This window comes from Diplotaxodon limnothrissa, linkage group LG12, assembly GCF_057381915.1.
Source record: "Diplotaxodon limnothrissa isolate DT_005_m linkage group LG12, D_limnothrissa_male_GT1.1, whole genome shotgun sequence".
Taxonomy (NCBI): domain Eukaryota; kingdom Metazoa; phylum Chordata; class Actinopteri; order Cichliformes; family Cichlidae; genus Diplotaxodon; species Diplotaxodon limnothrissa.
Window position 1 is genome coordinate 36071225 of NC_140607.1, and position 26829 is coordinate 36098053.

General features: G+C 40.0%; 1 protein-coding gene across 1 annotated transcript in view; it reads left to right on the forward strand.

The window, feature by feature from the left end:
* Positions 1 to 26829, forward strand: part of bmp2k (BMP2 inducible kinase) — a 55531-nt gene that overhangs the window by 8868 nt on the left and 19834 nt on the right. The window contains exons 2-6 of the mRNA XM_085367554.1: positions 16350 to 16468; positions 18710 to 18815; positions 20093 to 20235; positions 23279 to 23400; positions 25970 to 26051. Coding sequence (XP_085223680.1) covers positions 16350 to 16468; positions 18710 to 18815; positions 20093 to 20235; positions 23279 to 23400; positions 25970 to 26051 — 572 coding nt within the window. The remainder of the gene's footprint in view (positions 1 to 16349; positions 16469 to 18709; positions 18816 to 20092; positions 20236 to 23278; positions 23401 to 25969; positions 26052 to 26829) is intronic.

Genomic DNA, 26829 nt, shown 5'->3' on the forward strand with positions numbered 1-26829 from the left:
TGGAACATATCTTGTTGCATAATGGCTCCACCAGACCACCGGCCATAACAGGACTGCTGTACCTACCACCTCCTGTAGGTACAATTCAAACTGTTCATGTTGGCATGTGTTTGTAAATTCTTGGTAGAAACATCACTGCTGCTTTATAATTAACAGGAAGACCTTGGGTTAGTGGTTTCACTTCCTATGTTTGCAGTTTTACAAGCACATTAACTACAAGGTTATAATTCATCAATGCCTTGTTTAATGAGGGTCACCTCCACCTTTTAAGCACACTTGCTCTTGTTTTTCATACATTTTTCTCCAGTCTTTTTCATGTTGAAAGCTTCAAAGCAAGCTCATATCTCAGCTGACTAGTCTCCACATTTTACGTAACACAAGGATGTCGTAAAACACAACTTTTATTTACCCCCCCCCCCCCCCCCCCCCCCCCCCCCCCGAACATGCTGACTTCACACACGTTCTGTTTGGTTTCACCACAATCTTGAAACGTATGCAGTTGGGGCTCTGTAAGTTACAGGCTCAAGAGTTGACAGCAACGTAGGATTTTCAGTCGTGACAGGGACTACGCAGATCACGTAAACAGGAGAAATGCAAACACAGTTGTCACGCAAATTGAACCTTGTTCTTTGCCACTTTTGATCTGGACCGTTGTCACGTGTTCACCACGCAAGCTTCACTACTAGAAATTTGCAGAACAAATTTATCAATGCAAATGAGGTCACATGAGAGCAGTTTGCAGAGTATATCTGATAAGTTCTTCAGTGGGATATTCTTCAGCAGCTTTGTGTTAGACAGGGGAAAATAACAAATGAAAGCTCATGCTAAATTAAATATACTGCAGATATATCTGCTTCCTTTTTGGGTCTGACACAGTTAAGATAAAAGGAAAAGAGTTTGGCTTGGGGCTGAGCGCTGTGGTTGATAATGGAATTAAGTAACAGTTTCTTTCCTGAGGTAGAGCAATGGAAAAACTATACTCCTAAATTTGGTGTGTTTACAGTAATACTGGTACGGACTTTCAAACTGAATACTCAATACTTCCACAACTTGGCAGGTTAGTGGTTTCACCATAATAATTTAAAGGCTCTACACACCTGAGTCAATGACGGGTGTTTAGGAGGAAAAAAAATTAAGCTTCAGGTGACCTTGGTCAGTTGCAATGAAACAATGTTCACACAGTCACTTGCACACAGTAATATGTATTCACCCCCATCCACCAAGGCAGAATGCAATCAACCAATTAGGAAACGCTAACTATTAGGCACATCACACATGTGTACTGTTGGTCAGCTAACTTGAACATTAGTTTTGTAATTGAGCCTCTAGAAGCCAAAAGAAAACACACATTTTTAGCATTTCATTTATCAATAACATCCGGTCACAATACTTAAGTTTTCAAACTTGAAATCGAAAATTGTTCTGTGTCGGGACAAAAAGTTGCTCTTTCTCTTCTAGTGCAAAAAAGACCATATTTATAGGTTTTCTGAGGTAGTGCTGTGCTTCTCGTGACTTGATTCTGGTAAGGTAGACCACCACTATTTCTTCTTAGTTGCTGGTAGACTTTTCTCAGCTTCAGTCTGACTTTTAAGAGAAACATTTATTTATTTATTTATTTTAGACAAATAATTGTGCTGACCTGTTAAATTAACACTCTTAATGTTATGGGCAGGCAGGACCAACAGGACTGATGTTTACTAGGTCCAGATTAACATTTATTGATAACTGTTTAACACTTAATAAAGCTCATGTGTCAATGTTTCAACAGCATCTGATCTGTTGAAATTGCTCATAAAATGTTCAGCGTTGTGAACGGCGACTAGGGTTCATGAGTTCTAGTACTAGAGAAGGGGAGGGGCTGTTCACCTGAATGCCTGAATGCCTGTAGGTCTGCGCAAAGCTGTGTGTTCATTGGAGTAAGCAAAGATGGCACTGTTGGCAGTACATGTACAAATTAGTGTCTAATCCGATAGTCATTTTTAATATTGATTAATATCTGATTATCAGTTTTATTTATTTTTGACAACCCTGCAGCCTGATATATTTGAAGAGATGTTTTCTCCTTCTTTTACTTCTTCTGGTAGAAGAAACTGGTAATGTGGTCTTAAAGACCAGGGTACAGGAACCTGTAAGCGCTGAGATGTTTTGTTGGTGTTAATAGGATTAAAAACAAACAGGAGCAATAGATGATGGTATCCACTGGTTTCAAAGCCTCAGCTTTGGAACTTTGGAGTGGTAAGAAATCGGCTCACGCTGGACTTTTAAACTGTGCAGTGCCCCCACACTGACACAGATACTTAATAAACAGTGCTTATCTGGCATGGGTTCTAGTGCAGTTTCTGGTGCTTTGTTTTATAATGCTCTATAATAATGTTGCTCTCTATAATGTTGACCGTACAATGCTGGTCTCCGTCAAACACCGGATCAGTGTCTGTGTGCTACTTTGTGCTGTAGCCCAGCTGCGTATAAAGGAAGCAGGGATCTGCTTGGAGTGCTATTCTGCTGTTGAGCTTTAAAAATTGAATATTTAATAAGTTGAACTGAAGGAAGCAGACCATGAAATTGGCAAAATAAAACAAAATGACACCCAGTATTCTAATGACCCAACCCTGTGGGTCTTGTGGTGAGTCTCAAACAAATGAAGATAAAGCGCTCGTCACTCGTACAGGAAGCGTCTTAAGCTATGCTTTTTTCCCCACCCCTTCCTTTCTCATCCATCAACAACGAATGTGTTGAAAATAATCAAATATTGCTCAGTGTGGTAAACATTGTTCTCCGGTCGATCAGTACATCTGCCAGGACATCCATGCTGTCTACGCTAATCAATAAAATCACATTAATTTTTTTCCTGCGCTGAGCTTGGATTAAAATGGATTGAAATTTAGAAATCACACACCATAATCATGTCGGGATGCTCAGAATATATAAATATTATATGATGTGACATAAGAGGAAATTATAACTCATTTGATCCTCCCTCTGCCAGCACATCGTGATGAAAAAGCATCCCATCTACGATATTAGCATACTGTAATGGTGATGAATGGGCACATTGTGCCTCTTTGTTGTCTTATTCTAGCACCGTAGAAAGAATGCTGGTACGACACAGCTCTCGGTCCCGTGATGGGCATCGCTGCCTTTGTGCTTGCTCATTGAGGCCTTCTGTCTCTGCCTCGCTGCGCTGCCCGCCATCCTCTTTGTGAAGCTGCAAATGAATAATTTTCTACCAATTCACCATGAGCTGGTTTGCAGCGGGCGGCGAGCCAAAGGTGGGAGTGAACTCGGGTCATGTGGAAACAGAAAGACATTGATTGATGTGGACATTCACTACAGCGCTTTAACATGAGCCCACTTTCAGTGATGGATTTGGTTTTGATCAGTGTATTGACGAATGGTGGGTTTTATGGCTGTCTCTTTGAGGCGCAGCAAACAGTTTACTGGATTTACATGGTAAATGTGTAAATTAACAGTCAGATTCACAGGATGCCGTATTGCTTCTTGTATTTTTTTGTTTTTTATTATGAATTAAATCATTGGTGGTGACCATGAATGACGACTGCTTTTTGTTAAGTATTCATTGGAAGGGACCTAATGTTAATATGCCATCATGTCTTGTGCATAAAAACACGTTTCCTGCCCTGCTGTAATGTAGAAACTAAACTCTGAACTCATTGGACCACATGATAGTGAGTCAGAGGTGTTGACCACACGACCCTGGTCTGGCATGGGCTGTTCGAAACCTGACAAACATTTATCCAATTCAGAACCATTTCATTCTTTAAACCATCTAAGCACTGCTTATTTATTCATTTTGTTTATTTTAAAGGGAGAAAACACTACAGAATAACTGGATAACTAAATTAAAGAATAAATGGAATTTGCTTTTTGCATCTATTTTGCTCTGGGTTTTGAGTATTTGCTTGTAAACCAGTTGAGTGGCACATACTGGAACACAATATCATAACAGCTTAAAGGCGAAGCTCTTATTACTGTAATTTTGCTGTTTATGGTGCCAGTTACTAGGATTTAATGATAAATGAGAGAAACACAAGGTGTAAATGTGTAATTGGCCAAAATATGTCATCAGTGATTGTGTTTGTGTTGACGGGTTTGTTAAAGTTTACATCAACACTGAAGAACACATGGTGACTATTTTGTGTGCATTTTTGGTTCCGCAAATTAAATTTCTTGAACTGAATTGTTTGTGCTGATGTGTAAGTAGTTTGAGCAGAAAGGCAAAAGGGCTTCAAACTTTCTCAGCCATCAGAGTCTCCTCACAACGTGGCAGTGGAGTCTAACCACCCCTTGTCCTGGATTTTATTTGTCTTAATTACAACGCTTTCATCAAAGTCTGGGTTTATCCTAAATTGTGGCTCAGAGGTTGTCATGGTATTGTAGTGACGGTGATGGGATTTTTATTTTTCCCACTGAGGAAAAGAACAATCTTTGCCTAAAGTCTGGCAAGTAAAAATAAACTGAATAGTTTCTTGAAAAGCACAAAGACTTAACTGATTATCCTTTTATTTCGTTCAGCCTTTGGATTTTAGAGCACCAGCACGACTGGCCCGTACGGCGTCACCCCTTCGTCCCTCCCATTTCCATCATAAACCCTTCAAACCACTTTTGTCTGCCTGTTCAGTTGTAAACACTGCTGTTAAGGTAAGACGCATGAGAGCCGACTGCCAGAACCTTCCAGCTCAGTAATCCCAGGATGAAGAAAGTGTAGTCATCGCCTCACCTCTTCATGTTGCCTTTTATGGCGCTGCCTCTTAGAAAAGGAGTAGAGAGGATATGGGAATGTAGAGAAACCAACAAAACGTATGCATCGTGGCAAATAAACACATCTGGAGTGAAAAGAGGGAAGTGGAGAAGAAATGCTCTGTGCATCATGGGAAATAATTTAGCAGTCTGCGCTTACAGCAGCATAACTAATCGATGGTTCAGGGTCACATGATGCACTTCTAACGACGAGCTTTATCAAAAAGGAAACTTTAAAGCCTCATCTTAAAAGTAGAGTGTGTCTGCCTCCTGAATCCCTATGAGCAGCACTAAAAGGGGCTCAGCTCGGTGCCTGTAAGCTAGTTCGACAGGAGAAGTGCCTGATAATTGAACGTTCTGCCTCCAGTTATTTTTCTTGTCAAAGTTTTCATGTTAAATACAATAATTGGCTTTTATAATGAAAGTTAAAGTTTCAGATACTGAAATGACCATATAGCTATATATAAGTAATCCTTATGAGGCAAATGTTTCATACTGCTGTTGATTCTTGGTTTCTGAATGTCTTTCTACTTAATGCTCTGTATGAGGTCATAGAAGGTGGACTATCCTAAAAATGGCCATTTTATGGACACTCCTCTGGCTGAGAGCACAAGACCCCCACCCAGCTGCTGTCCAAATCTTCTGTTTGAAATGACCAACCAATAAGAGAAAGGTTTGCTTTAAGGGGACTGAAAGGGAGTTAGAATTGCTTGGTTTAGACTGTAGAAAGATGCTTATAAATAACTTTTGTATCTGACCACTAACTAGGGGTGGGTTTTGATTATCGATTAAAATCGATTCTGGCTTGGATAACGTGATACAGATTTATTAAAATCCTGACTCGACTCTTAAATATTAAATTTATTTTGCCCGAAATGCAAGATTCTCAGGTTTAAACCTCACAAAATTTCAACAACCACCAAACAGTAAATGAGAGCAGGTACACGGATTCTGCACTAAGATGTAAACACAAAGCGCGGAGCCGCTGACGCATCAGAATCGGTGAGATGTCGCCTTTCTCACCCGACAGCACGGTTGGAGCTGAAAGCCGACAGCTCGCTGATTGTGATCCGTCGGCGGGTCCGCGCTTTGTGTTTACGTCCTTTTTGCGCTGATTCAGAAGCTGCAGGTTTGATCTCTCTCCAAACAATATTGACCTAACCAGCAGCAAAAGAAGATCCAAACTGCGCTTCACATAAATATCGTCATGAATTACCTCTTTGTTTTTCTGTTTTGCTTCCACCACGATAAAATCACACTTCATGTAGAGCTCTCTCTATCTCTCTCTCTATACTTCAAGAACAGTTTCCTGTCTAAAAATCCTATTTTCTGCATTATTCGCTTGTTTATTACGCACAAGTCTAGCGTTGTTTACAGCGCTATCGGCCGCTGTTTTTTCCCCCCTTTGCTTACTTCCGAAAAGAGAGCCTCATTTCTGCTGTTCAATAAGCTTTTGAACAAATTTAAACTTTTTAAAATTATGCAAAATTGTGAAACTCTCAGCTGTGTCTCTAATAAAACCTCTAACTTTGCTCTGCTTCACTTCAGCAGCATCAGGTAATGTTCATATGTTGATTAATGACTCTCTTTCGTTTTTGATCTACGGCAGAATATTTTTAAGGTCGTCTGCTATAAAATCCCAGGCCAGGAAAATCTTCATGTTTTTCTGTGTCATCCTCAGCTACTTTGACACAAAGGCATCCGCTGTGATCCTTACACTTTTGATAACGTCTCGCAAGTGTCAGCTTTCTTTTTATAGATATAAAAATATGGAAATGTACTGATACGTAATCAGAGTTATATTTCTGACTGATGCAAAATTTCTGCGATTAAAATCGAATCGAATCGTGGATCGAATTGATTCTAGAAATCAGTGACGATACCCAGCCCTACCACTAACTTGCTTCCAAGCCTGTAGTGCAAAGTGCTTTCATTAACTGGTAGATTTCACCAAGGTTAAGAGAGGTTTAGCTTAATTTGTGTAAAGAAGCAATGATTTCTGTGAAAATCTCTAAAAAGAAATTTTGAAAATAGCCAGCTTAGGAGGAACTAGAGGAAGTAATTGGAAGTTGGGCAACTTGGCCTACTTTCCTGAGATGCTGCTTTTGTGATGTGGATAAGCAGTGGTGGCTGACTACTTAAAATTAAAAAAGTATTATCTAGGTGTTCTCTCCAAACTCTTCAGGATGCCAATTATCTGCTCCCTATAGGATTGTACCTGTTCTGTTTGATAAAGAAATGGTTATAAAATATTGCGTTATACAGAAGACGGATTGCCATAAAACTTCATAAAGCATGAAATTTGCAAATCAATAAACCATTTGCTGTGCTGCTGCTGTGACCATCCTCCAAGCACAGTGCTTTGGAGAAATAGCTTTAGAGTGCTGTCCTCCCTCACAGGAAATAATAATCACAGCATGGGTTTTTGCAAAGCATGAAAACATCATGTGAACAAACACGTACCAGGACGTGTCAAGTGAAAGTGAACTCTCCATTAACAGAGCTGTGAAGACAGCATGATGTAATTCAGTAAGAACAACACTCACTGCTACATGCAACACATACTTAAACTCACCTGTGCAACATGTGCACACAGTTGATGGAGAAAGCCTTTATTTTAGGAACGCTGCTTAAAATTCACCCTTCTAACTCAAATTTTCAGCCTTTGTCTTACAAAACATAAAATAATGCATTAGCTTTTCAGACATTAATTTCTGGGAAATCAATTTAAGCAGCAGGTTGCTCTTTAAAATCCACAACAGATTCAGTTTTCACTGAATTGTGTGCTTTTTAAAACCCTTAACATCAAAATGCGATCTGCCTCTTAAGTTATGACCAAGTCCCAGTTCCAGATGTTGAAACATGCCAGATTTGGTGGTTTCAGCTGTTGCTCTTGTATCTGAGTATACCTTTGATTCATTTTACTTCAGCACGCTCACAGCAGCCCACTATCGCATCTGTGCTTTGGCACAGCGCCACCCTCACCTTTGACAGTTTAAAAATAGCTGACCTTGGTTATCTTCTTACTGTCGTCCTGCATACTTAACTCGAACAGAGAAGGACACTTGTTTCTTTGAAGCATTTCAACTCCAAGTAGGCTGACAACTGTGAGCAGATGAGGAACAGCTTTTAATTAAGCAGATTTGAATGTTATCTTGAACCATATTTAATCAAAAATAAAATCCAAAACCTGAATTCTTACATTTATTTGGAATTGGATGTATTACAATTTTCTATCTTGAAAGGTTTAGACAAAATGACATGGTGGTGCAGTGTTTCAGGAAAAAGTGCAGAATCTCTCGGCTGCCTGCTAAAAACAAGCCCCTGTCTATTTTTAGGTGTGAGTGTTACTGTAGTCTAAGTTTTGAGGACATACGAGAAACTGATTAAGCTGTGTCCTTAACCTAAACTGGGTTACAGGGGCGTCGTGTTTGCAGATAGATGTCAGTGTTGAAAGAGCATGAAAGATCCCGGGTTAGATGGTCTGTGTTTTGGCTACGGATGGAAATAAGGCAGTCTAACCTTAACGTTGGCTCCTAGTTTAAAATAGACATTTACTTTGCCCATACAACACAAAACACACGTTCCTTTTATATTTGATTTCAGAAATACAGCTTTGCTATAACTCAACATTCGCAAATTGCATGTTTACAAATGTGTTGGCCTGCCAAGGAGCAGGTCTTTCTCGCATTAGTCCGTATAATACCAGCTCTCAGAGGATTTGCTAAAATACTGAGGATCAAAAAGTCATTATCGGTAATTAGCAGGAGCAGCTGGCACAGGTTGGGGAAATGGACATTTATTGTGGAAAAAATGTTGCCAGTTAGTCTGCATGAAGATGTGAGCAAAGTGTTTTATTTTTGACTTGTTTTTCAGTATTAGAGCAGATGTAACTTCAGAAAGAATTAACCAAAGTTTGGGCCCATTCAAGAGCACTTTAATGACCATTTTCTGCTGAATGACATTATTGAACATCTGGAAAAATTAAATTTCAAGTTATGTTGGAAATTTAAATTGGATTGTTTCTCCCGTCTTGGGTTATCCCAGTCTGCTCACTGCTCATTTGCTGTAAACTGCCCCCACTCCTCACGGGTTGCAGGGGGCAGCCATCTAAGCAGAGATGCCCAGACCTTCCTCTCTTCCAGTCATGCCCTCCATCTCTTCTTTGGGGAACACACTAAGGTGTTCCCAAGCCAGCTGAGAGCCATAATCTCCCCAGCAAAAACACGTCGGACACGGACACGCCTCCCTTTTTCGACTGAGAGGCCTGACCTCGGTCTTGGAGGGGCCAACTCACATCCCAGCCTCTTCACACTTGGCTGTGAACTGGCATAGTGTGAAGTGGAGTTTGTGGCTCTGTTGAGTGACAATTTGCAGAAAGCAGAGTTGAGAACTTCACAATGCCAAACTTGAAACCCTTTGGTCCTTGATATCTGGTTTTTAGTCTCTGTGGTCCAAATAGCTTCTTATGCTAAGTCTGTGCATGATGGGTAAAAAGCATTTAAAGGCACACATTAAAGCGTGGGTTGCAGGTTTATCTGTTGGTTTATACGACGTAGTGATAAAGAGTTACATGCATACCAACATGGATGTATATACACCCACGGGCAATAAAATCTGTGGGAAACACTGTTCACTTCTCATAGTATTTATCTGTAATGAAAATGAGTCAAGACATTGTTCTTCATGGACTTCACATTAAATATTTGTAATTTTGTTGAAGGTAAGGCTGCTTTATCATTCACACAGCCTCAGTACAGATTCCAGGAATCTTACACTGTTGATGTAAGACATTTTTAAGCTTTTTGCTTGTTAGCCAAATCAAATCTTTCCAAGTTGGATTCTTGAGAAATTAGACTTGAGGCAAATTCAGAGAAAAGGGCAAAGATGAGATTTTTTAGGTGAATGTGGCACAGAAAAAAATTCTGCAAAGAACAACTTTTTTCTTTTGATCCAGTTTCTCATTTTTATAATTTGAAGTCCATCAGTAACAAAGAATAAAGGCCCCTTATGTTCACACAACATTGTTACGAGCTTAAATGAAAGTTTTACTGGCTATTCCAGGCTAGTGTCTCTTATCTTCATGAAGATAAGAGACACTACAACTCTTTTAGGGAGAGACTTTTAGGGGAGGGGATGTGTGTTCATGTTGGGGTACAGGGGCCTCAAAGAGGAAATACCTCAGCCTGCTAAAAATGTCCTCCCAAAGAAACGGCTTTGTGCTTTCTGTACTCAACTAGATGTTTTGCTTTTGTTTGTCTGTTTGTGACTTTCAACGACGTGTTTGAGTTTGTAGTGCTGTGGGTTGAAAAGCAAGAGGCAGAAAGAAACAGAAAGATGGTTGTACAGTGGTTTGTTATCACCGATGACGTCACTCTTCAGAAGGAGAACATCTGCGCCTCGTGCCTGAGCACAAACCATAAATGTATTGTCTTTGCATGCTGCTAAATCCCCTAATCCTCCCTCACTGAGACACTCCTATCACTTCAGAGGTTTTTCTTTCTTTCCTGTATAAAAGGCGTGCTGAGTGTCTGTTTTCTAAAGGCTGTTCAGATCCTCTTTCAAGCCTCTTCCACAGGCTGTCATGCGGGCTGTCCCAGTTTGTCAGGCTTTTCAGTGATGTCAGGGTCCACAGCGCTAGATTCAGGGCCAGGGAAAATTTTCTGGTAATTACAGCCCTCGCTCGGCACCAGGCTTTAATGTGAGTCTTCACCCCCACCCCCGTCTTGGCCTCATTGACTTGGGGTTTTCCTCCCAACTGTCATTGACAGCTGACCGTGTATTCATGGGGAACTACTTGAATCATTTCTCTGCAGTACAGATGAGCAGTAGGGGAAGTAAAATAATAGTGAGTTGTGGCTAATGGCTGATGACTCCTGGAGTAAGTCATCCCTATCCCCAGGACTTTAGTACACTGAGTGGATTTAGGAACGCCAAACCAGAATCACTGTGAGACTTTGTATTTCAAAATTAAGGGGAATCTCATTGCTTAATCGCTTCCCACAGGAGGGATTTATACACTGAAGAAGATGCTTGTTTTGAGCTTAACTATAATGGTCATACATTGTCTTATTTAATAAATTTATTTACCTTTTGTTCTTCAGTTTCTCCTCTTTCTTTTATCTGTCATCTCAGTAGCATTTTTTTTTAAATTTATATATATATATATATATATATATATATATATATATATATATATATATATATATATATATATATATATATATATATATATATATATATATATATATATATATATATATATATAAAAATATAAAAAAAAAAATTAATTTTTTTTTTTTTTTTTTTTTAAACAAATTGAGGAGCTCATTTCAGCAGACATATTCTTAATCCGTTGTGTTTTGGTTATTGCTTCATGTGAGCGTCAACTTCCCCAGGACTGATGTATGCAGTTGTCGTTTTAGCTTCCTGAGCAGGTTCCTCGTCAGATTTTAGCTAAAGGACCATTTTGCATGCTGGCAACTTCACATCTTGGAAGCCTGTCTGTGTATGCTGGAGGAACTTGTTGAAATAAGCTTTACTCTCTAGGTGTGAAGATCAGTTTACTTGCAGCACTTCTTGCCGATCATTCAACACGTGGGGAATTTTGTGCATTACACGTGTTAAGCCCTGATTTTAATTCACACTACTAAAAATAAAAGACGCATAAAGCTGCTTTTATTTTTATTTGTTTTGTAGATGCTTGTGTGTGTGCAGGTGTTAGATAGCAGCTTTAACACTTTTTTTTTTTCTGTATGTATTTTTACTTTTAAAGTTTTGGTCCTTTTAAAATTTGTTGAAGCTAGTAAGTATCCCTAATCCAGTGCAGAAATCTGCTCATAGATGTTATTGATACAAGCTGTGACCCCTCCCTCGTTCATTGCAAACTGACAAACTCACTGATCCTGGCAGCTAGAGTGGCTGTCACAGCCTCAGCCCACACTATCCTACAAACATCTTCATGTCTTCCCGCTGGCCTGGTGTGTGATTGACTGAGGCCATGTGCTCCAGGACCAGATTCCTACTAAATCAGCCCCTGGGCCTTTTGTTGCCCCCATGACTATGCCAGCCACGGAAGTAGTACGCCATTGAATGTATTATTCTCTTAAGTGGCTCTGGGTGGAATGGTTTGTTTTAGAAAGGCTTTGTGCCCAGCATACATAGACTTCCTGGACAAATGAGGGACTCCGACATGACAAAAGGGTCTTTCAGTGTACAGGAGACGGGCTTCTCTGACAAGAAATTGTTGTCTTGTCCTCATTATCAGATGCTTTATGAGGTTATTTATAAGAATTAATAAAGATGAAGACTAAAAACGCGAAGTCATATCAAATCTAGTTTAAAAGTGAAATGTGACGTTAAAAGAAGAAGCTAAAATGATTGATGGTTTTGTTACTGTTAACTATCTACAGCCTTACTGTTGTCTCATGTTTTCGTTGTTATGGCATTCAGCTGCTTCTCCAGAGAGGATCTTTGTTCCCCAGGGTTGATGTACTCCAAAGGCACCTTCTTAGAGTGCGGCAGGAGACTGTACTCCTTCTGCTGTGGAACAGAACAAGTACCAGTGCAATAACAAGTACTACTGTCAACAACTTCATTACAAGACGGATTCGGTCATAAATAATGACCAGTATGAGGGAGAGGAATCGGTTGAAGCAGACCTCCACAGATTACAAAATTAGCACAATTCTGTCTGCATTGTTTTTGTTTTGTTTATAGTGGTTTTGTTGACATGCATGCGTCTTTATTGGTCTTAAAGACATTCATCGGAAGTTATCACAGGTAAATCTTTTTAATTTCGTACATTAAAGTGGGATGGTCCTCTAAGAGAACAGAAGAAAGCAATGTATGGTGTGTATTTACAATGCTTTAGGCAAACGTCAAACCATTGCATGATTATCTCTGATTAAATTCAGTCTCAGGACTTTCTGTTGTTAACACACTGAAAAACTAGATTTAAAAATTACATCCTGATTTTTATATTATATAAGTTTATATTTGAATATCTGCAGCTACTGTTGCTCATGCTTTCCTTAAATTGCGAACGCAGCTGTGCTTCCTGGTCTTTTATACGCAGGTCTCACTGACATAAATCTCACTCTCAGGCTACGTCCACACTAATGTGTTTTCAAACGAAAACGCATCGATTTCTCTCCGTTTTGGCCTCCCATCCACACTGAGACGGCGTTCTCCCCAAGGAAAAACGCAGCGTTTTGAAAACGCTCTCAAAAACGCATACATTTCAAAACGGAGCTGCCCCGTCGCAGTGTGGCCACTCGAAAACGCAGACTTTCTAAAATGATGACGCATTTTAGTCATTTGATGCAGTCATGTGACCAATTAAACAAAGATAGCGGAGGGCATTATACAGCAGTTGTTTTGATTGCTCTCAATTTTGAGAGCCCTAAATAATAAACATTAATATCAGTTTGTACATGCTCCAGATAGCTTTTCTTCAACTTCTTTAATTCTCACTCGCTTTTGCGCAGGACAGTAAGCATTTTGGGCCGTTTCAATGTGGACGGACAACTCTGGGTAAACGACTGAAAATGCTAGTGTGGACGAAAACACAGTTTTCAAATCTATCCGGGCCAGTGTGGACATAGCCTCAGTGGGACTCTTTTTAAATAAAGAATTAAATAATCATTAAAGTAATTAGCGGACAAGTAGTAATAAACATCTGAGACAAAACAGTTTCTGGTCTTTTTCCTGACATTGCAGGTTGTGTACTGTGAGATGTCCCAGATACTCATGACTCAGGGTTTTGTTGTGTATCATAACCAATAACAAAATGCTTGTGGTCGGAGATGAGCCGATAATTTGCTCCTGTTGCGATTATCTCAGTCAGGAATAATCTTGCAATCAGTGCTGCTCATCTGATATTACTTATTTGCACACCTCAAAGTCATCATGACAACTGCCTCAGTTTACTAGACTGCACATCGACTCATCAAGGGTTTAATGCCCTAAAATCTCTACTCTCTATTCATTTACCTGCTTTGCTGTATTTCTCCCATGTGTCCTTAAACAGACTGCTCTTTTCAGTCTCTTGGCCCTTTGCCTAAGCAAATGGATTTCTTCTTATAAAATCTGTCACCCTGTCCATTTCAGCCTCCACAACATCTTCTTGCCTGAAGTTAGATTTTTACGTCTGCTTCCTGAATCTTTGTGGCAAAGTAGCTTACCTCAAGATGACTCACAGGTAGCTTTTGCCTCAAACAGCAGGGCCATAAAGCATGCTGCACATCACAAATGATTTGGTTTTTCAGCTTGCAGAAAGTCTGCAAGAATGACTGCTTCCCAGTGTCTTAAAAAGGATCTCTTAAATAGGAGCCTAACCCACCATTTGATTCAGTTTTCTGTCTCATGGCTTTGTACTCATCTGCCTTGTTACAGGAAATCAATTTAATCGAGGCACGGCAGTTTGGAGTGACCATCAAGCTGACCTTAGCGCGCTGGGCAGACCAAAGCAAATCAATGAACAGCATCCAGCAGCCGTAAACGGCTTTGGCTCTTGTACTTGGCAGAATTTCTGTTTTTCTTCAATCTTGAAATGACAGCCTGGCTGCAGATACAGCTGCTGAGCAGCGACAGTCATGCATCCATTTTATTTTTATATGAATATGATAGTTATCCAGTATGACTGAAATTGTCGCAGGAAGTCAACGGGGGGTAAATTAAACTGCAACCATAACTGGTGATTTCTGAAAAAAACTGTTTGTTTTAGACTGTCAGGAATTTAATTTACTTAATTTTATTTATACAGCACAAAATCACAACAACAGTCACCTCAAAGTGCTTTATATTGTAAGGTAGACCCTACAATACATACAGAGAATAACCCAACAATAATATGACCCCATATGAGCAAGCACTTTGGCAACAGTGGGAAGGAAAAACTCCCTTTTAACAGGAAGAAACCACCAGCAGGACCAGGCTCAGGGTAGGCTTCCCTACCCCTTCAAAGGTCTATTTATTGCTTAAGACTTATTTTTAAGTAGTTTACTCAAAAAAATGTTTGATTCCACCACATTTCAGAAACATTTCGTAACCAGTCCACTCATCCTAGTCCTAGAAGCAATCAAAGCTGGAAGGAAAACGCTGCAGACGAATATTTTATGCATGTGATGGGTATAATCACAGGTTTAAGAGTTAAAGGCTTGCACATCTGCAGGTCTGTCTCAAACACCAACTTACCATGACTTGTGAACAAGACCATGAGACACTTAAGCTCTCCCAACCCAGAGGAATTAATTCAGTGTTTTATTATCTGGAAAATTGTAGTAATATGTCACTTTGTGGCATTTATAGAAACTCTAGTGAAAATGCTGCTTATCCGAACAGTCAAACTTTAGTCTCAAGAAACCTGTTGTACGATTTCGTAGAATCACCAGTAATTATCAGATTCTGGGCATTTTTGACACTGCCAATCCCGATTGAAGGAAAGACTAGAAAGAATAGACCCAACTAGTCTCATTTTGAATGCTGTTATTTTATTTGCAGTGTCACATTTACACTGAACACAGCTCTAACATAGCAGCTTGTCCTCTTGTCTTTAGCTCCCTGTTTTGTTCTGTTCTGAGCTTGTGGGATGACCTCATCCACTCCTTCCAATCTGATAATGTGTGCTACATTAACACACTGTTGCGACCACATATAAGCAAACACTTTACTTCAGTCTGTTTATGTTCTCTTTGCCAGACCGGGGCTTGCTGTCTTCTGTTTACTGTCCTCACAAGGACACACAGATGTAACCGTCATTAATCAGATACACTTATGTAGCACTCCCCTCATTAAAACACAACTTCCGATTGTAGTGAGTATGTGGTCTTTTGTCCTGAGGTGACTTTCATAACAAGTGCACCATTGTAGAGCTTTCATTCCTCTCTGTGGTCAGTGGACTTTGATGCCCGCCACTCAGTGACTCAGCAAACCCCTGGTAATCAGACCAAAGGCTGCCCCATCACAGCACACACTGGCACATCTGTCTTCATTGGCACACTGTATCCCTAAACTTCAATTTTCCACTTTCTGTTGGAAATCCACTGTGGTTTAAAAGGAAAATGGCGTGATTTAGTCCGAATTAGATCCAGTTGGAGTTCAGACCATGCAGGCCAAATAAGCTTATCCTTAACCTGTTAGCTGCTGGTTAATCAGCATTTTGGAGTCCTTTTCAGAATACTTCATTATACACAGTCTGTAATTGCTGTTTTACACAAGGGAATCAAGAAATGTCATCCGTTTGGGGAGATTTTGGTTTGTTACCTTCACTTTTCAACCCTTGAAGTTCTTGTTTGGCATGTGCACGTGTCTTTGTTGCCTGGCCACCAGTCTGGATGAACCGTTGATAACCATCCACGAGTGACATGGATGGTTTATAAAAAAAAAAAAAAGTTTAAATGCACTTATCATCATGTTGGAACGTGAGCCATTTTCCATTACGAGACTCAATACAGAATCTTAAGTGAGAAGTTTTATACATAGAGTGCCTCCGTCTGAAGCCTCATGTTATCCTGTACAATAACTTCCATACAAGAGAAAGTTTCGAAGCAGCTGATGTAAAGATAACTTATCATTCCGTCTTCTTACAGGAGGCTTCTCTGTGGTGTTTCTGGCTCGTACGCACAGCGGTGTACGCTGTGCTCTCAAAAGGATGTACGTCAACAATGTCCCGGACCTGAATGTCTACAAGAGAGAGATCACTATCATGGTGAGAGCAGCATCAGTGTTCCTTCATTTCAACTACACTTAAAGCCTTTGTGCTTATCTTTATTGCTAAAGTGTTTCAGTAACATTGTGGAAATTTAGATAATTACTTTTACTTTATCGTCATATGACAGTGGAGTAAGTTGTGTGCCCATTGTAAGTGCTTTTTCAATAGTTTTACAAAATTTGCTACCAATGTCCGTCATCCTCTCCTACAACTTTGGTGTGATGAGGATGATATGCAGCTCTGTGGGTCATTTATTAGATTTATCATGAGGTTATGCGTCTTGCTCTTGGTCTTCTATTACTGGTATTGTTGCTCCTGCCGCACCTGGTCTATTACTTATTAAACCTTATTCAGGTTTGTATAAATGAGCAGCATCAGCATTTCATAAACGGTAAAAAAGGAAAACGATAAATACATTTGAGGCTTTTGTTTTGAAAGTCTGAACCTTTTATGTCCAGGTATATTTTCTACAGCTCACGTGCAGTGTTCATTTAGAGCCTTTGACACAATTCTGAGAACCCTGTTAACTTCCTGTAACTCATTAGAGGCTTTTATTTTGAAAATGTCATTATAGTGCCAAAAGTTTGTATTGCTGCATTTTTAACCTTTTTCTGGTCTCAGTTTGAGTTTAAAAAAGGAGTTTTAATGAATGAATGATTTATTTTATTTTATTTTATTTATTTTTTTAAGAAATACTTCAGTCACGGGCAAGCTGGGTTGCTCACCTGGTTGAGTGGGCAACCCATATGCCAAAAGGCTGCAAGGTCCTGGGTTTGAGTCCACCCATAACCATTTCACATATGCAACTCCCTTCACTCTTTTCCTGCTTTCATGTTATTCTCCTCTGTCCTAATGAAGAACAGCTCACTATGAGCTGTTTAGTCAGCTTTGTGTGTCAATTCTTTTTCATCAACTGGAACAATGTGTCACACACACACAGCTGACCTTAAACTCTGACACAGTTCAGGTCTGTCAGGACACGACTGTAGGTGTGTCGGTTTCCAAGAAATGCTGCAGTTTCTCTCCTCGTGCTGCCCTTTGGGAACCAGCAGATGTGCTCTGATGCATTAATAATACAAGAATAAATAAAGTTAAGATTAAGGCTACATCCACACGTACACGGATATTTTTGAAAGCGGAGATTTTCCATTTTCGTTTTAAAAAATAATCCCGTCCACACGTGAACGCAAAAATGAAGGAAAACACTGCTAGGAACATGCCAAAGTAACAGGTGGTGATATATTCCCAACCGTGTAGAAATGTTGGCCAATCAGAAGTCTAGAAGCCTCGGTGGGAAATGGTAAACAAAGCTGGGGCATAGAAGCAGAACAGAGTCGTATGTGAGGAGGGACAGTAACTGTGTGTGTATATGTAAGCATTTAAACACTGCAGAGAGTACAAGTAACAGTAATGTAGAAATTCATTTCACCGAAACAATAACGTGGCGCACAGTGTGACGTCAAAAAAGGCGCACACCTTTGACGCTGCGTTTTCTCCGTTTTCCTCGTCCACACGTAAATGCAAAAACTGAGTTTTCGAAAATATCCGTAAATCTCCGTTTTCAGTGACCGAAAACGCCGTTTACGTGTGGACGAAAGGTGCAAACGCATAGAAAAATCTGCGTTTTAAAAAATACCCGGCTACGTGTGGACATAGCCTCACAGAGTTAAGAGATGAGCATGGTGTAAGAGCATGAGTTATCAAGTGAAAAACCAAAACAAACAGAGCTCGCCTCTGAAGCAGCTGAATTGCACTCACACCTGTGTTTTTCTTCCAATCATACTTGGCAAAGCCAGCAGTTACAAATATTTAAGAAAAACATTTTAATAATTCAGAAGATGTTTTAATTCTAGGAGAATTTATTTTATTGTATGGATGAATTAAAAAACAAACAAACAGTTGCAGTGTGTAAGATTTTATGCAGTGTTTGGCTCATCGGTGACTCGTCTCTGATTAACATGACGGGAGTCTTTAAAGCAGTTTGCAGCACATTATTTCAGACTGTGGTTTTCATGCTTCTACATTCAATAGCTGGGTGAACCATAACTGAAGCAATATAGGAGCAACACTACACATGTCTAAACATGAACCAGCACTCACTAAAAAGAAGGAAAAGAAAAGTTTGTGTCCAGTCTGACGATCCTTTTATCACATCAGTTGATTCTTTGTGTTGCTGTTTAGCACGTGTTTGATATTTCTTTCTGTCACGCTCTTCCCCCGTTTTCTTCCTCTTTGCAGAAAGAGCTGTCGGGCCATAAGAACATCGTTGGTTACCTGGACTCTACGATCAGTCCTGCGTCAGACAGCGTGTGGGAGGTCCTGATCCTTATGGAGTACTGTAAAGGTACAACCTGTCCCTGTAAATATAAACATGTTCTGACAGGCCTCATAGTTCTGCTTTATGCATGTAGTCGTTTCTATTTTTTAAAAAGCACTTCTGGTTTTTATTTTGGTTTGAGTTCTGTTTTTGTTTAGGTTGGGGGAAAAAAATAAACACAAAAGGACAAGCAATGAATAATCTGCTAACTAGGTGATAATAAGCTGGCTGGCTTACTGTTGGGTTAGTGCGGTAGGACTCCAGTATTGGTTGCCAAAGCAACCAATGTGGTGGGTTTTTTTTCTCTGCAATTTTTCCCCCCCAGAAAGCCTTGTCTTTTCAAACTGTTGCAACATCTCCCTCTATATTTGTTAATCTGTTCTGTACTGATATATCATTAAAACTGTAAAAAATTGAGACTTACTCGACCAGCTGATGCAACACAATGGCCCACAGATAGGACGCCACTTTTGTCATATGGCACGGTTTGGCAGAGCAAGAACAACAAGCACAATGGCTCCATTAATCAGCACAAACTTCACCAGTTAAGCAAATTTAGGATAAAGTCCAAGAGGCAGAGGAATAAACGTGTAAGGAAAAAGTAAAAATGTGCAGCATTTTGTTTGCTTTCTGCATAGTCTTGCATTGGTACTATTTAAGTTTTTAAAGCTAAACGATTAATTGAGTTTCGGCTTCTGAATAATTATAAAAACAAAATAACTGAAATAAGACCGGTCTCTTCCATTTATTTTTGCTTTGAGACTCTCATTTCTGTTTTCTAACTTTTTAAATATTTGGTTATAAATGAAGTGCTTGCCTTACAGCACTGTGCTTTTAGTACTTATAAAGCTCTGAGTCGTCTTTTTGCCCCCATCTGTTCTCATGGTAAGGCGGGCTTGCGTGATCATTTTGTTACCATTGTGTAAAATTGGCTTCATAGACAAAAGAAACCCACCCGGGAGTCATGATGGCCATTACCGATGTCTACCAGGCAACCCTTTGTGCCCAGCAGCATTTGCCTCTTTCTTTTTTCCTTTAATGCAAGCATCATAAGTTAAAGAATTGTGTTGAGTAATTGAGATTAAAGTGTGATTATTATTTTAGCACCCCTGGCCTCTATATTGATCATGCACTGCCCTTTAAAGCAGTTTTGCCCTCATCAGAATAAGTTTACATGCAAACAGTACAGTAGTTACTGAGAATAGCTGATAATAGTTTTTATGGTCAAACATGCTGTATGTATTGTTTTGATCTGTTTTCACTCCTAAAGCGGTCTCTCCAACCCCTTTATTCTCTCTCTGCAGCGGGGCAGGTAGTGAAGCAAATGAACCAGCGGTTAAACGTGGGCTTCAGCGAGGCTGAGGTCCTCCACATCTTCTGTGACACGTGTGAGGCCGTGGCCCGCTTGCACCAATGCAAAACGCCCATCATCCACAGAGACCTTAAGGTGAGGCCGGTATTTTTGTACTTTTCCATCCCCTCCTCTGTTTCATGAAAGAAGCTTAAATGATGGACAGATGGGTTGGTGACAGTTACACTTGTGCAGCGTAAAACATAGAAAGGTAAATGTACATTAACGAATTTCAAAGGGCTCAATCACCCCACAGAAGAAAACAAAAAACCCCCAAAAAAACTAACGTGTTATTTTGTATTTTTAAAAAGCGCGGCCTGACTGCAAAAATCACACTTACACAGATGTTCATCCACACAAATGAAGAAAAGAAAGACCACTTGAGCTTTAGTGAAGTTAATAGGATAAGGCACCAGGTAAGATAAACCAACAGTTTAGTTGGTGAAATATTAAAATATAACTTTTGTTTAAATGCGATGTCTACACATTATTACAGTTTGAAATCTGAAACTGTTAAACAGTGTCGGATTTGTTAAATGATTAACTTTACGGTTAAAGAAAAGTGTGTCACCTGCAAACTGTAAACCCTTTCCTGGAGACGTGTGTGTGTGTGTGCAGCAGACGCATACAGAATGAGCAACTCTGGTTTTCAGTTTAAGCAGGTTTCTATTTAATTAAATATCAGATGTTATTTATAAGTGAACTAAATTTGCGAGGTCAGCAGGAGGAATGCTTTAGTTTTACTTCACCCCTCATTCTCACTCCTCTGCTTCCTCTTACGTGTCGCTGCTTCCTTTGCCAGCTCGTTCACTTACTTCCGCTCCTTCCTCTCGTCCGATAACCCCGTTTGTTGCTCATCTATGACCTTTTCCGGATTGTTCCAGAGCTCCAAAGTTAAATCTTCCTGGCCAACTTTAACCCACTTTAATTTTTAGATTTCTAATTCAAAGGGTGGCTAAAAGCCAGATTTGCCCTCATTTGCTGATGCCTGGAGACTGGTGGTAATTTCCCACCCTAGTTGAATCCTCCTCAGTGGCCCCATCAGTGCACTGCTGTACTCAGTCCAGTTGGACAAGCCTCTAAACAGTGCAGTCCCTTCAGCTCCACAGGCTGGTCCTCTGTTCGCTGTCTATCTGTTCAGCCTACACGGCTTACATAACGTTGCAGGGACACAAAAGACTGCGGAGGCCCAGTCACGCAGTGCCAGGGGAAGTGAGAGTGCAAAAAAGGCCCTTAACCCTGAGCTGTCAACAGATTGAGGCACTCACTGTTTCTTTCATTAGCTCAGGTTTTCCTTGGACAGTTTAAAGTCTTTTTGGTCTCATCTTTTCTGCCACATCTCCCACAAACACATCACTGGTTTCCTCCTTTCAGATGTTTAATTTTAAAATCTTATTCCTGGTTGCTTTTCATTTCTTTCTGCCTCAGAAGGTAGAAATATTAACTGAAAAATGAGGCATTAAACCCACACAAAGCTGGCTTGCTCAGTTCAGCTGAAACATCACAGTGTTAGATCAGGTTTTGTGAGGATGGAATCTCTGTATAATGTAATAGGAGTCGACGAGCCACCGTTTGGTTGTTTGCTCATCTGTCTATCACAGCTGATGTGATTTTAGTGGAATACTTCATACCAGTCTGACTTTCCAAATAAATTCAGAGTGCCAGGAAGCAGTGTCTGTGTTTTTAAGGTTTTTCATTAAACACACACTAATGAGATCTTTTCAAAATTACATCCAATTGTTTATTAAAAACTAACCATAGTATTAAACTAAAAAAAAAGGCTGATGAAGTTATAGGAGAGAGTTGTTGAAGCTAGGTTAAGGAGAGAGGTGAGGGTCAGGGAAGCACCTTTATGACTTCATACTGAGCAGTCATAATGTGATATTTGCTTCGATGGTGCTGATTGAGAATCCCAGAGGGAGTTACACTTGGATCTAGAGAAAGGACATGAGGGTCCCAAAACAGGAGCTGTGGTGCATTTAGGAAGTCGGGAGTGGTGATGTATGCGAGTGGTGCAGGAGACAAGTATGAGACAGCGAGACAGTGGTGAGGTGTGCTTCAGGAGTGACTGTTGGGTTCAAGGTTGGGGTCTGATTGCATCAGGGATCAGCTCTGAGCCTCTCGCTGTTTGCAGTGGCAGATTGGTTTCTCTATAGACTGTTTACACACAGCGTTGCGATCTGCGCGTCCAAGTGATCCTGGAGAGGTGGAGATATGCACTGAAGGGAAGAGGAATGAAAGTCGGTATAAGAAAAACAGATATGAACTGTCAGTCTTTGTTTTTGACTCTAAAACTCATACCTTTAAGACCTGAGGCTTATGGTTTTTTTTTAGGTCACATGATGACTCTCTAAACACATTAAAAATGTGAAATTATTGGTGTTAACCTCATTCCAGCTTCTTTCATGGTTAAAACATTTTGGACAACAGCTGCACAAACTGTGTCAGAAGCGAATTGTCTTGGTTGTCCTCTTGGCCTTCTTTGTCTTCTTCATTTTCCTCTCGACCTTGACCATCTCGACATTTCTGATGTCTTTTGACCCCTGCGTGTTAGGATGCATTGTTCCAGACCACATGCAAACAATGGCCAGTGAGGTGTCGTTGTGTTTAGTGTGTCACTAAGGCAGTGGCTTTGTGTTTACACCTGGGGAACGGTGTGCTCTCCCCAATGTGGAAAAGTATGACTTGGGTATAGCGTATTAACGAATGGTTGGACTGTGTAATTGCAGATAAGATTTGATGACTTCAAAAAACAGCCCCTCATTAGTTATGATTTACCAACATTTGGACCAGACCTGAAAGCTATGTTCAGCAAAAGCCAGCAGTTGAAATCTAAAGCATCCATAAGTGAGGTATAAACCGTCAAAGTGAGGAGTGACAAATTATGAAATTAAAACATTAAACGTTGTACTAAGACTGCAGCTGAGAGGCTCTGAAAACATTAGAGACTTCTACTTACCTGTGCACACTAACACATTAGAATTATTGTCTTCTTCTGCTGTTGTTTTCCCCCCCTCGCTAGGTGCATCTGTGCTGTGCTGTGTAGGGTTTTCATTAATTTTTCCAATAGTTTTTATTTCCATTATGTCATTTTTCTCCTGAAAACATTCCAAACCCTGCTGTGTTTCTTTTTTGCCAGGTTGAGAATATCCTGCTGAATGACCAAGGAAATTATGTGCTGTGCGACTTTGGCAGCGCCACTCACAGAGTTTTACTGCCACAGAAGGACGGCGTGGCTGCTGTGGAGGACGAGATTAAGAAGTAAGGGTTTTTAGGGCCTGAACATAGCCAGTTGTTTGATGTTTGTCAATGTTTTTAAAAATGTGTCCTGTAAGGGAAGAGCTGTTAAACGCCACCAGCAACCCCATAAAGTCTCTATATTAGGACTTTTTTTTTTTTCCTTTTGCCATTTTAAAAAGTCAAATATTTTATTTTTCTGAGTCGATATGAAACGATAAGATTGGTCTGATGAATAATCAGGGACTGCTTCACACTGAGAGGTAGACTGAGTGGAATATAATACTTGTTAATATGTTCATGACAGTTTGTTTTTGTGGCTGGTGGATTCAAATTAATTACTTTTCATTGTTAATAATAATTTTTCTTGTAGTAAAACTGATGAGATTAAGGAATCTATTCTGTGAGAAAATGTCCCGGGCTAAGATGGGCAGCATTAAGTATAACAAGAGTAAAATGTAAAAATGCTTAAATGTCATTATCTATCATAGATGATGATGATGATAAAAACAAAACGGATAACCATAAAAGAGAATCATGGCCTTATATTTGTTGTTTTGGTTAAAAAAAAAAAAATATGGAGGAAAAAAAACAAACTAATATAAGTCACAAAGTGAAAACATTGTTGGATGTAGACTGTGTGCGTGTGGGCATGCGTGTTTACGAGCCTTTAAAGATCGTTGCTGATAATCAAATCTTGAATTCAGAGGAAATGTGAGGCACATAAACAAGGTCAGTTTGCACTATGTGGCAGTTTCTTGGCAGTTTTTGCCTCGTTATCTTTCTTAGTTTTTTTTTTTTTTTAATAATTTCCAGTGCAGAGAGAGGTGCTGCCGTCTGTGGTAGGTGGCTGCGTAATGGCCCAGAACCAACAGATATCAGAGATTATGCCCAGTAATGGGATGTGATTATGTAGGCACTTCTTGCCCCATGCACATTTGTATGGCAGGGATCTGCAGTCTTAGATGTGATTCTGTTTGTATAGTGTCAAATCACAGAAGCCTGTTCAGCATTGGCCTGTTCAATTTCACCCGTTTATAGCTGCAATAAAGTCCAGTATGTGTGGTTGTTATCAGTAATAGGACGATGTGTAAATCTGCCCAGTCATACAGAAATGGGCTTTAGATCTACGCTGACTCAGCTGGTTTTCCATCTAACATTTCAAAGCCGGACTTGCTCAAAATGCAACCAGCTGTTTTGAATGTTATCAGACAGATTCTGAAGAGGAAACTAAATGAAATGTTTGTTCTTCTATTGCAGTAAATGAGGAACTCTCTGACCTGCAGTCGCTTTTTTTTTTTCTCTTCTGTGCATCAATAAACAGAAGCAGACAAAGTCATGAAAGCATTGAAAGCTTGTATTTATGTGAAAGTGCAAAACGATACACATAAAAGTTTGAATCTGAATTTGAATTATAACTTTGGCCAGTGACTAGAAAAACAAAAAACTGGTTTGTGTGTACTATGTTTGGATATCTTTGAGTACAGAAAATTGGAGTGCTACTATACTTGTGGGGACCAACAGTCACTTATGGGGACAAATCCTGGTCCCCATGAGTTTGTAGGCATTTTTGAGGCTCAAAATGTGGTTTTAGCGTCAGGGTTACAGTTAGGCTATGGTTAAGGTTAGACATTCATTTTTGATGGTTGCAGCAAGTGGCTAGGGAAAGCATTATGTCAATTAGATGTCCTCACTGAGATATGAAAGTGTGTGTGTGTGTGTGTGTGTGTGTGTGTGTGTGTGTGTGTGAGTGAAATCAAGCACACCCTTCTTTTGCAGTGATGTGCTTTTGCTTTGCACTAGAAGTTGTTTGTAGCGATGAATCAGAAGAGAAAAGGTCATTTGAATGTGAAGTTCCCCTTGACTTTATCAGGCCCCTTATTGAGCCTGTTGTTTAGCTGCTTAGCTACATCTTTTGTTTTGGTTCACTGTTAGAGCCAAACATGTTGTTATGAAACCTAAAAATCCTCTCCTGTCCTACCTGGTCAGTGTTAAAACAGCTGAATAAAATAATTTGATTCTAGCTACTACACATAGTGGCGCGTTTGAGGACGTCAAAAACGAATAGATGTATACTTGCCTGTTGCCTAGTAGCAAAATCAGAAAACATACAAAGAGTCTTTTCAGTTATTTCAGATTAATGATGACCTGAAATATATTAGGTATTTTAATTTTGTGACTTCAACAGCCAGCAAAAACATCAGGCAAAGCCAGCTCAAACTGTACCAAACACACCTATTCAAGCTGCAGATTTCACACAGGAGTCGTCCCTGGATATGTTCCAGCACCTCCTCCACCCCAGCATCCACCTGTAGGCTCCAGGGGATGTTTAGTAATCACTCCCCAATTTTCTGTGTGTAATACAGAGCCTAGTTGCCAAGCTCTTAACTGTATTCTGTTGTAATCACTCATTTTAAACATCAGTTGAGTGACTGAAATACACTTCATTTAAAAACAAAACTACAAATACTGAAAATGTGTTAGAGTAGAAATGTAAATCAGCAGTGAATGACGGGGAGAAAGTTCCTAGCAGTGCTGGATTTTTGAACAGGACATACTTTCATCTATTGCTTCCTGTCGTTGTGTTGTACAGGTACACAACCCTTTCTTACCGCGCGCCGGAGATGATTAACTTGTATGCAGGAAAAGCCATCACCACTAAGGCTGATATATGGGTAAGGTCCTTCCCTGTTTGTATGTATGCTGTCTGTGTGTGTTACGCAGGCTGCAGGGCTGGTTTGGCCTGGCAGTACTCTGCCCCGACAGGTTCCTCCTCTCTCTTTCTCTCCCAGCTATTTGCCTCCACCAGCTCTCCAGCAGCGTTTTTCCTTCATAAAACATTGAGCAACATCAGTCACAACAAAGCTAGTTGTTCTTCCCTCTCTGCTCCCCGTCCTTTTTCATTTTGGGTCCATATGTGATTATTAGACTCAGTTAAGGGCCTTGATAGGCTTGTGTGAAATGGGCCTCTGCTGTTTTGAAAGAAAGAGGCAGAGAAGCAGAAACAAGTGTTTGGACAGGAGCCATTATTGAGGAATTGTGTACGTTAATGACGTAAAACAGCCAAGGATGTGGCTGATAATGGGACAACTAGTGTTTTATTTCTTAGAATGTTTAGTAAGCATCTTATTTTGTTTGAAACATTTAAAAAAGACCTAAAATTATTAGTAGATTGGAAGAAGCTGTGGTGTCAAATCTAGTCAAATCAGAAACTTTCACAAAGAATTAAAGGCCCCACACTCTTGACCCCATGCCATTTGCCTACTCCATGCTACGTTAGATCTCTGGCTAGTTGTTGCCAACGCATAAATGCAAAGTGTCATTAAACTGAATCGAACAGATGGGCCTGTAGATGAGCCCATTGTCACAGATACCTGATCAGGGTTATTGAGTCGGGCTCGGACTGATATCTGATCCAAATGTCAGATTTATGCATCAATATCGTACATCAGT